Raw genomic sequence first — 12,278 nt, 5'->3', positions numbered from 1 at the left:
TTACAGTCTACAGAAGTTCAAGTCCAATGTCAACAAATATCTTCTTTCGTCTTCTCAACCTCCAGCCCAAGCACGGTACTAAGTACTATAGGTTCTAATACCTCTCGTGTTTGGGGTTTACATAAAAAAAAAAAAAAAAAAGATACAGAGGCCTTCATGATCTCAACACAATTTGCTCATTTACCTATTAGAATACCAAATAGTCCTAACCACACAACCGATGTGCTTGATCTTTTATTGGCCCACAAGTCTTAAAAGTGCACAGTTAATGTTAATTTTCCTCTACATACCTCAAATTGAAAACTTGGTGATGGTCTACTCTCCAAAGTAGCCTTTGTCCCATGTTTATTTTCCACCAAATATCGTTGAATTTTACAAGAGTGCAAAATACGATGTGATGATTAGCCTGATTTATATTCCTGTTTTCCTGGGTTGAATTACTGGTTTAAAGCTTCTGATCGGAACATCTGCTCAGATTATCAGTGAAATTACTCCTATAGGAGTGAATTCCTTTGTTCCGCTTTTCACTCTAAACTCTCATCCTTTTTCTAAGCCACGGTTTAGAAAAAAGGACGAGAAATATCCCCACTATCTTTCTCATTATTTTATAATCTTTGTCTTTCAGAGGAGGTCCAGCCTTGAACAGCAAGTTCACACTTTAGAAATTGACCTGGAATCGGTAAGGGTTCGTCTAGAAGAGGAATCCGAAATCAGAATGGATGTCGAACGCCAACTGTCTAAAGCAGTAGGAGACTCAGCTGGCTGGAAGTCGAAGTATGAAACTGAGTGTCTAGCTCATGTTGATGAAGTTGAGGAATTGAGGTAGGTATAAAATTCATTTTTCTTTCATTACAAATAAAGTGAAAAACGAAAATAAAAAAGTGCGAAATTATAATACTTGTTCTTCTTAAAACTGCTTTGACTTTATTCTTTCGTTAATTTAATTGCAGAATTCATATTCCCTTATTGAAAAGTTTATTTGCACGGTATCTTTTTTTGTCTTAGTATTTCATAATGCAAATCTTATTCAATATAATTAGCCTATTTATCCTGTTTTCTATGTAGATAAAAGCATTTAATGCCAGTTTCATGAAAAAAATCACTTCTTTTGAATAGTAATTTATTTAGACAGAAAGGTAATCAACGAACAATCCTTGTTTCATATACTGAAAAGTATTAACTTCTAATAAATGAAAATATGAGAACAAAACTGCGCAGAGCAAATTTTTAACACTATAAAATTTTATAGAATATTAAATAGCAGGCTTTGCCTAATGAAAAGTTTCGATAAAAAGGTTTTGCATCATATTTCATAATAATTTCTATTTAGTTTAGCCTATACTTATCGGACAACAGCAATTCTTTGTTATTCATTTTCTGAATAAAAATTGTTTTCAATTTTGAGCAATTTGGTTTGCGTTTTCCAAAATCATAAATATATCTACATCAATTTGTTTCGAACAGAGAATTAATACAATACACACTAGGTTGGATACATATAAAATTTAATGCACTGATGTTTCAAGAGTTATAAAATGATAAAAAGGTAAAATGAATGGTGACTAGAGTGGTGAAGGGCGCTAAGCATTATCACTACGAGGAACAGATTAGACGATGTGGTAAAAGGCCCTGAGGAAGATTAGTAAAATGAATTAGGGAGGAATATTCTCGTTGATCAGTTAAACAAGAATCAGATGATGGCATAACTATAATATATTGTGCAATAACAATAAATTAAATCTTATGAAATTTAACTTCGAGTAGAGTGTAGTGACGCGCTTAAATAAATTGCATGCAACGGTGGCCGGGAAGATGAGTTCGGCAAAATTCAAGGAGGAATAGAATTTTTTACGATGGGAATAACATGAGTTATTTTTAAAGAAGATACAGAATAAGTTCGCTTCTTTGTATCCTTATGCTACTTTAATACTAACACTGATATTCATATGAATTCCCATCAGAATGGCTGAAACAATTAGTCACTCTGCCGATGGAAAGTTTTATTACAAAACACCACTCTCTCATCTACAGGGTGAAAAAAAAAAAAAAAAAAAAAGTCCGCACAAAATTCCACCTGTCTAGAGGGAACCGAAGCCTGGGCTCTTCCACGATGTGAAATATTAACGAATAACTTAATGTTACTCGAATGCTAACGAATAACTTAATGTTGTAGCCGCGAAGGTCGGGTCATGACGTCATTGACCTTCATGACATTGCAGCGCCCCACTGTCATCGAAGTGTTCTACAACTGCTGCAGATCTGGAGTTAGAAGATATCGGCACTCTCCTTATTCCTCAAATCTTTCTCATTGGGGATGCGGAAATTTTCAGACAAAAGCGGCTTAATGTCTGTGCAGCAACGTGAATTGTGTGTGGATAGACATTGTAATGGAGCAACAACACGCTTTTAACAAGCATTTCTCACTGGTTCTGGATAGAATTTCTCTGATAGCTGCCTACACAAAGGAACACAAAGCTGGGATAATATCGCTGCTCACTAGTCAGATAATATGGCCACGTAGCACATAGCATAGTGATTTTAATTGCTGTGCTACATCGTGTACAAGAGACTTGGGTTCCAGTCGCGTTTAGATGGAACATACTTTTTTCACTCTGTGGATAAGCAGTCTTGTCCCGGAAAGGATATACACTGGTGTTCAAAGAAAGTGCATCGCCTCTTAAAATTGCAATTGTCGTCCGAATAACGTAAGTATATGGCAATATTTCTTACAGATTGCATCAGATAATATTGACACGCTTAGGCAATGACGTAATATTGCATCAGCTGTTACTTTCAACTATATAAGCACCTCTGCAAGAGTTGCGGTCATTCTTTGCTTGTGTCAGGATGGCAAGTTACACTGAGTGATCACTGAATTATGACCACTCCTATGTAAACTGAATGAGACCCGTTGACCACGTGAGGTACGAGACTGAGCAGTTAGTTGACCTACGTAGCATAGATAAGGTCAGTGGTTCAGTAGATAGTAAAATTCCGAGAGTGATGGGTAAAAATGAAGGATTTATCGGACTTTAATAAAGGACAGATTGTGGGAGCCCGACGAGCTGGTGCCTCGATTTCACAAACGGCTGAACTGGTGGGGTGTTCGAGAGCCGCCGTTGTTAAAGTGTACCACGACTGGCGTCAAAATGGTCAAACAACGACCCGACAGCAAAACTGCAAAGGTCAACGAAAGGTTAAATGTTAGAGGTGAGCGCTGGGTCTGCCAACTCGTACAGGCGCAGCACTGTCGAAGAATTGACTACTCAATACAACATGGGCCAACCAGGAACAATATGTGACATGACCATGAGTCGCACGCTCGCACGTATGGGCTATACCAGCAGACGACCCCTACAGCATCCTCTCCTAACCAAGGTTCATCGGCGTAAAAGACTCGCCTGGTGCAAGGAGCATGCAAGTTAGACGTTAGAAGACTGGAAGAAAGTGTGCTGGTCGGATGAGTCATGTTATTTACTCCACACCGTGGATGGTCGTGTACGAATTTGGCGTCGACAACATGATGCTTTCATCCATCATGCATGGTATCAAAAGTGCAGGCCGGTGGAGTCGGTTGTATGGTGTGGGGAATGTTTAACTGGCAGGAACTTGAACCCCTTGTGCATGTGGAACAACGTATCAGTGGTCTCCGCTATCGTCAACTGCTTGCTGACTGTGTACACCCCGCTATGTTACACTTTTTCCCGAATGGCGATGGTGTCTTCCAAGATGAAAATGCGCCGAGCCATCGGGCACTTTTTGTGCAGGAATGGTTTGAGGAACACTGTTCTGAATTCCAACATAGCATATCGACTGACCTCCGAAATCCACCGATATCGATCCCACAGAGGACTTGTGGGACACTATGGAAAGGCATATCAGGCGTCTGGATACACCAATCACCTCCATTGCTAACAGCATTACACACAGCTTAGTTGGCAATACCTCTAGAACGCTTCCGACATCTTGTTGAATCAATGCGAAGTTAGATAACTGCTGTACTGAGGGCAAAAGGAGGATCTACAAAGTATTAGGTAAGTGGTCATAATTCAGTGATCAGTCAGTGTAAGTGCAGTTGACACCACGAAGAAAGAGTGCTATTGTTGCTTTACCCGAGGAAGGATGTTCTTCCCGTCATATTGCTTATAGAGTGTCTTGTAATCAATCGACAGTGAGTAGATTTCTTTCCAAACTCAAGAATACTGGTTCTACTGATAGGAAAAAAAGGAAACGGACGCAAACGAGTCTCTACGCCAGAACAGGACCGCGTTTTGAAGCGCTTATGCCTTAAAAACCGTAAAGCTTCTTCGTCTGAGCTGAAAAGAGAATGGGAAGAACATACAGGATTGGTAGCACGTGCAATATCAGTCAGAAGACCCCTCTTCAAAAATGTACTTGTAGCCCGTCGTCCTAAGAAGAAGCCCGTACTCCTCACACACAAAATGAAAAAGGGTCGATTAATTTTGGTGTAAGGAGCATGTCAAATGGACCCCCGAGCAGTGGAAGTCAGTTATTTTCTAGGATGACTAATGTCGATGCAACCTTTGCACCGCCGGTCCATACTTAGAACAATGTGGTTGATAAGTTCTTGCGGTAACATCGTCCATTCCTCTGTCAGAGCCATCTTCTGCTGTTGAACATTTTCTGGTGGGTGTGGACGTGCCGCTATGCGTCTCCCCAGAGCGTCCCATACGTGTTCGATGGGAATTAGATCGGCGGAAACGGGCAGGCCAATCCATACGAACAAATGTTCTCACTTTCCAAAGCATATCAGCAGCTGCAGTGCGATGGGGTGTGGCGTTATTATCCATAAACACGAACTCGGGGCCAATGGCACCTCGGAACAGACGCACATGGGGAAGGATTACCTCAGTACAGTAACGTGCACTGGTTACAGTACCGCCTTCCAGTATTTGGAGTTGTGTACGTCCATCCAAGATAACGCCTCTCCAGACGAGAACACTTCGACTGCCATATCGATCCCTTTCAGTGAAGTTTGCGGGATGATACCGTGTGCCAACGTCTCGTCAGATTAGCTAACGTTCAAAATCGCTGCTGAGACTGAATCTACTCTCATCAGTAATGAGTACCTTAAGTGAAGATTTTGTGGTTGTAACTTTTAGAAATAGTGTTGGTCCTTAGGTTTTGCACACCAGTGTATATAAAAATACAAGATCCTTTGCGCACATCATAGTTATCAGAGTTGAAAGCGCCTTGTCTGTTTACATCACATTAACTAGCAGTCTGAGTTTTCATATAAATAAATATTAGCCAAATCTATCCGACTTGCATGATCAATCGGACTTATTGACTGAAGATATCTGATTTTGTAAGGATGTAGCTTTAACATTTGCTTTATGGCTTTTAAGACAGTTATCTTTGTTTTAACCCGGTTGGGACATCCGATCGTTCAACATCCATGGCACAGCAAATGCTTAAACTTAGTGTTTGGATACTTGCTGTGCCTACCTAGTCATCCATGACCAATTCCTAAGAGTCTAGGATATTTCCTCAGCTATAGCATCACGGGTTCGCCATATCGAAAGATATCATGAACACTTCCTATTCTTTCTACAGTCTTCATAAGGGTAATAAACGTTTTAGTGACGCATAGGCCAAAAGTCTATCTTTCTCTTTCCACCCCCCCACCCCAAGAGAGAGACACATTAAATAGAATTTTAAAAAAATGTAATTTAAATAGAATTTAAAAAGTTTAAAAAAATAGAATTATAAAATATTCTTTGTTAGGCCGAAGAATATTTTATAATAAATAATATGGATAACACATAAGGGCGATTAAATAACTAACACATTCTCCATCTAATTTATCTCCAAAATTATTAAGCTCCCTAAAAATGTTTAGAAACTTATAAAAATTTCATTTCAAGGTTTACTGCATAATTATTACTAAGATAATTAAATTTTTTTTATGGCCAACCTGCACCTCTGCATGATGTTTTATTTATTCCCGTCTGCATTATTTAAAAAAAATATGTATTCAATTACCACAGAATGTTATCTCCGAATATAATAAAGTTTCACACTAATTCAGTTACCCCACTAAACACTTGACTTGGAGCATTATGGCCTACGCTGCCGATATGCCAAATAATCAACTTAACATTTAACACAGAGTTAACCTTGTATATTTAAATATTTCAACATGCAAGGTTAGAATTAGTTATATTTAAATATTTAAAAATATGGTTATGGTTTTAACTTGCAGAGAATTAAAAACTATCACCTTGTAAATTAATGCATGTACACGATCATCTGGGTTTGATTTATCTATATTTATTTAAGAATTTAACTTAAAATCATTTATTTAGTATTATAGAATATGTAAACTACTGGAACTTTATTACGAATTCATTACAACACATTCCGAAAACTCTGCAAGCAGTTCTCGACAAAACTGACCAGCATGCGTTTTTGTTTTGTATAAAAAAGTTCTAATCAATCTGGTACTGTTATTGAGATGCAGCACGAGCCATGCGACCAATACATTTTGTCTGCATTCGAATCTACTCCACGGTTGGTTTGATTGTTGACTAGACACAAAGAACTTCACTTTTCGGGATACAAAAAAATCGACCTGCCCGAGAATGACTAATTCGGCCACGATGTGATAAAATTGCCCACAAAAGTTTCTTCCTCAACAAGGTTCGAACCGGCCGATTCCACACGGTATGAAAGAATGGTGATCTTATCCGCTTTGCATGCCACGAGAATGGATGTTATTTTCAGGGATTATTCATAATTCTTAAAAATATTTTCATATGAATGAATATCCCTTTCTTCTTTCTGAGTGTTGTGACACCAAGCTGTGAATTCTTTCTGAGTCTTATGATATCAAGAACAACGATGAAAGTGAAATACTTCAAGGATAAGAAATTCAAACCATATGACTTTGTATAAGGTTTTCAATTCGTATCAGTTTAGGGCTATAAAGCCCCAACTACGAAAAAGTTAACAATTTAACTAAGTACAAGTTAGTGCATTAGCATCACTTCTGCATGTAGCTATATTGTTTAGCAAAGATCATAAGCAGCATCGTCGTGAAGGATTTCACAATGTGAGATGCAATGACATCTTTAAGTAAACGTTGTTTTGTTTTAAACGATTTAGTTACGGAAATTATTCAAATGTATTAAATATGTATGGCAATTTCGATTTAAAGCACTGGCAATTTTGAATGTTATGTTATGAAATGCTATTACTTGGGACTTGTTAAGGTTTGATTATATTTTTAATGCTGTTATTTTTCTTCAATAGGCGAAGAATTGCTCAGAAGACACAGGAATATGAGGAACAGCTGGAAGCGCTCTTGAACAAATGCAGCAATCTGGAGAAGGCTAAATCTCGTTTACAGAGTGAAGTCGAAGTGCTTGTTATGGACCTGGAGAAGGTACGTTGCATGATACTGTAATTCTTAACTTCTACTTCATATAAATCGAAACTTATAAATTGGATATAAAACAGGAATATTCATATGAATATAAAAACTCATATGATTCTTCAGTCGGTTTGCATGTTTGATAGGCTAAACTAGTGAATCTCTCAGGTTTTTACCTGAGAGATTCACTAGAAAATTTTCTAGAAAAAAAAAAACAGTTGCTAGATAAGAAACGCAAGAGATTCACTAGATAAAAAGATTTCCCAGACAAGAAAAGAGATTTACTAATCTGAGCCTTCGTTGGTATGTAGTTGGTATAATCACCGTCCTCCCCCACAACGGGTAGAAAAGGCCCGAGTTCGAATCCCGTCAAGCGAGGGTAGTATGGACATCTGAACACACGCAATTTACAGACATACGGCGCCGCAATATGGTCTTAGGTGCTAATGCGCCTAAAAACCATACAATAACAAGAACAACAACACTAATCTGAAATTAATTATATATTCTATCTCATTACCAGTAAATGACGGCGGGGTTGCCATAGGTTGGCTGGGACTGCCTTAATTAATAAATGTTATCTCATTACTAAATTCAAAATACCCATACAGGGGATTATATAATCCATGAATACCTAATTATTGCTATGCATTATTTCGCCGTTAACGATACTAGGTCTGACAATGAAGTAAAAGGTAAACTGCAGCCATTATCAACCCACTGCAGGATGGAAGCTTCCAAAACAATTCCTGTTGAGGGAAACGGACCATAATCTGCCATGCTGGTCCAGTACTGGTTGGCAGATAAGATGATAGCACTATCATAAGCATTCTAAACCAAAAGGTAGAACGCGTCACTGACTATTTATTATGAGGAACAAATTCAGAATGGACTTGACTTTGATATCGAAAGAAAGAGATCAGAATTGTTTTCAGAATAATATAACGGCACTAGTAAGAGAACTTCAAGAAAATAATTTCCGGCAGCTCGGGTGATAAGACATGTGTGTATATAGACAGAAAGAGATAATTGATATTTGAAGGCTACTTTTGGTCAGTGATAAATGGAAAAGTTTGGGGAAAAAATTAAAAATCAATTACTGGAACACTACTGAAAACTTTATTTAGCTCCAAATAAAGAATATTTAGTTGTGTGTTTTAGCTTTAGCATTAGTTGAGGCATATGATGCAAGAAAGCAAGCTTATACAGCATCAGCCAAAAAAAAAAAAAAGAAAAGAAAAAACCCTTCCCATTTCATCCAACCGGTCACTCCAAATGTTTGTCTAGTTCAGCCTTAAATTTATTTAAGATATCAACTTCCACAACAACAGAGAGAAGTCTGGTGGAAGAGGCTCTATGGCCCAAAGTGACATCAAATAGGAGGTTTGATTTGATTTTATCTTGGCGCAAGAGCTACTGCGGCTAAAATGCGCCTGTAAGATTTAATATAACGGTTTTGTTCTAATTCATATATTGCTGCTAATAATTTCCAAGAGTAACAGAGATTGACTATAGCTTGCTTTAGAGATAATATTTAGTTTTATATTTGATTATAGTAATTTATTTTCTTGAGGAACTGAAAAACATCTGCTATATTTTTCTATCTTCCAGTATGGTTTTTGAGAGTGAGGGAGTGATGTTTGTTTAGCTCTTTGGAGTTTCGGCGGTCATCGGCAAAAGCTGGAAAAGTAATCAGTACATGTTCTACTGTTTGTTGTGTGTAACATACAGGGCATAGAGGGGGATCCTCTCCTCGCAAAAGATAAGAGTGACTGAAATACGTGTGTCCTATCCTTAACCTAGCAAGTATCACTTCATCGCGTCTATTTTTCTGAATGCTGGATTTCCATGGTTGGAGTAATCTTTTAATCTGATGCAATTTGTTAGTGGTTAGTACTTGCCATTGCTGCTGCCAGTGATGTATCCCACTGTGATCAATAACGTGTTTGTAGTCTGAGAAAGGGATATATTCTGATGCAGAAATATTGTTATTGGCTTCTTTGGCAGCTCTGTCTGCTTGCTCGTTACCATGTATTCCGACATGACTTGGGATCCAGCAAAATCTAATGTTACGACGTTGTTCAAGGAGTTTTGATATTCTGCATTGAATCTGCTGTTGTAGTGGATGTTTGTTAGAACTGATATTTTGCATTTCCATCATGGAACTACGGGAGTCAGTAAAAATTATGCTGTTTTGAAAACTTGAATGGTCGATTTAGTTTAGTGCTAACATAATGGCTTGCAGTTTTGCAGTATAAATGCTACAGTCTTTTGGGAGTTTTTGGGCTAATGTGATGTCAGAAAAGTAAACTGCCCCTCCCACATGAGAATCAGTTTTGGATCCATCTGTATATAAAAAGCAATGATCTGAAAATTGTGCCTTATAAGCAGCATGCAGCTGTTGATGGTTTATATGAGAATGGGTTTGTTTGCTCGAAATGTGGAAGGGGAAGTCGCATAAAGGTTGTCTGATTATCCATGGTGGAGTAGACTGCTTCGTCAGCGGAATTATGTTATCTAGGTTAAGCTCCTGAGAAGAAGGTTTTTTAATCTCACATTCGCAGGTTTATTGATTCTTTGTTGTTGCTGATAATGTTGTTCCCAATCAGAAGCAAAAAGAGTTTTCTGTAGATGGTGGTCTGGTAAGGATTTTATTTTAGCTGCACAAGAGAGTAATTGATTTTGTCTTCTGATTTGCAGAGGAGGTTCTTGAGCTTCGGCGTACAGGCTCTGCACAGGTGAGGTGCGGAAAGCTCCAAGGGTTAAACGGAGTGCGCAGTGATGTACCGGGTCGAGCCATCTCAGGGCACTAGGTCTTACCGAGTCATAGACTGGGGCACCATAGTCTAGCTTAGACCGAATGAGAAGGCGATATAAACGTAGTAGGGTTGTCCTGTCTGCTCCCCAGGATATAGCGGATAGGACCTTCAAGATGTTCATTTTCTTCAAACAGTGGACTCTTATGTGACTGATATGCTCTAGGAAAGTCAGTTTTTTGTCAAAAACTAATCCTAAGAAACGGACACTATTTTTAACTTGGATGATCTGTTCTTTCAGTCTGAGTTTTGGGTCAGGATGGAGATTCCTTTTTCTGCAGAAATGTATACATGCAGTCTTTTGTACCGATATTCTATATCCATTTCTTTCTGTCCATTTTATGACTCTGTTAATGGCTACTTGCAATTGACGTTCTATTGTCCTCATATGCTGCGCTTGATAAGAAATGCTGAAATCATCAGCATAAACAGTTGTAAAGATTTTGTTTGGGATTTGTTTTATTATTGTGCTGAAGTGGACTGCAAAAAGTGTGGCACTAAGTACAGATCCTTGAGGGACCCGTTCTTCTTGATAAAATATATTGGAAAGTGTATTGTTCATCCGAACTTAGGTCCGATTCTTAAGAAAATTGTATATGTAGAGGAGTAGATGTCCTCTAAGGCCAAGTTGATGTAACCTTTTAAGTATACCATATCGCTACGTGGTATCATATGCCTTTTGGATATCAAAATTAACCATGACTTGGTGTTGTTTCCTGAGAAAAGCATTTCTTACTTGATTTTCCAGTTGTTTAAGTACATCCAAGGTACAGCGATTTTTTCTAAAGCCAAATTGTTCTGAGTTGAGAAGATCATTATTTTCTAGATACCATGTTAGTCTATTGTTGACCATTTTCTCTAAGATCTTGCCTAAGCAGCTAGTCAAAGCTATGGGACGATAGTTCTGTGGGTCTGATAGATCTTTTCCCTGTTTTGGGAGAACTAGTATTATTGCGTGGTGCCATTTGTTTGGGAAAGAATTTTCAAGGTATATTTTGTTGTATAGATATAACAGGACTAATTGAGACTGTTCATCTAATTGTTGTATCATTGCATAATAGATTTCATCAGCACCGACTGCGCTGTGTTTCGCCTGTAGAAGAGTTTGTTTTAGTTCTGCTACTGTGAGCGGCAAGTTGTATTGTTCACACTGATTGCTAGAAAAGTTTAGTTTTATTTTTTCGGCCTCTTTCTTGTACGTTTTGAAAGCAGTGGGGTATGCACAATTAGCAGATGCACCCGAAAAATTTTCACCAAGCACATTGACTATATCTAAGGTATTTGTAACCAACTGTCCCTTCCAATTTAGCAATGGAGAGGGGTTTAATTGAGAATTGTTTGTCATCCTTCTGATCTTTTTCCAGATAAGTGTAGCTGGTGTGGAAATAGTTATAGTGGATGCGAATTTCATCAAATAGGAGGTAAAAAAGGTAAACTGCAGCCATTATCAACCCACTGCAGGATGGAAGCCTCTTCGACAATTCATGTTGACGGAAATGGACCATAATCTGCCACGCTGGTCCAGTGCTGGTTGGCAGATCGACCGTATTTAGCAGTCAGGGGCTTGAACCCCCAGTCTACTCAAGGAGCGTGTGCTACTGCACACCCGCCCCTGACCACTCGGCTATAGGAGGTACAGATTACTTTAAAAGGGATGCCAGTCATTCAGTTTTCATTTCATCTTTTCCCGACCAGGCTACGCTGATTAAGCTTTAGATCTACAGCAACAATTCTGAGTCTGTGAGGGTTGCTTTAGGGAAGTTTCTTCGGAAAGACACATGAGAGGCAAACCCGGACAATATCACTGTCTGGATTATCTCGACCAATTAAGAGGCTCGATGTTGATAATGCCAATTAAGATGTTCGATGAAATTATACTATTTCTCACAGTTTACAATCAGCAGATATAAGTCGGAACTAAGTCTGAAGTTTCTGAAACATAATCGTCAAGAAATTCCAATCAAAGATCTATGTGAATTCAGCGCAAGACCTAGAATCCCTCTGTGGCTAACAAAAAGTAGGAGAAGCTTCTTGCATCTGCTTCAAAGTCCTCTGAAAACATTAAA

At 38.4% G+C, this 12,278-nt stretch overlaps 1 protein-coding gene across 1 annotated transcript in view; it reads left to right on the top strand.

The window, feature by feature from the left end:
• Nucleotides 1–12,278, top strand: part of LOC150082795 (paramyosin-like) — a 185,257-nt gene that overhangs the window by 94,346 nt on the left and 78,633 nt on the right. The window contains exons 7-8 of the mRNA XM_090377604.1: nucleotides 626–822; nucleotides 7,276–7,408. Coding sequence (XP_090233730.1) covers nucleotides 626–822; nucleotides 7,276–7,408 — 330 coding nt within the window. The remainder of the gene's footprint in view (nucleotides 1–625; nucleotides 823–7,275; nucleotides 7,409–12,278) is intronic.

Source organism: Mastigoproctus giganteus, chromosome 7, assembly GCF_048544385.1.
Source record: "Mastigoproctus giganteus isolate SK-2022 chromosome 7, ASM4854438v1, whole genome shotgun sequence".
NCBI lineage: Eukaryota > Metazoa > Arthropoda > Arachnida > Uropygi > Thelyphonidae > Mastigoproctus > Mastigoproctus giganteus.
Note: the sequence above shows the minus strand (reverse complement) of the source record. Positions and strands in the feature narration are given on the sequence as shown.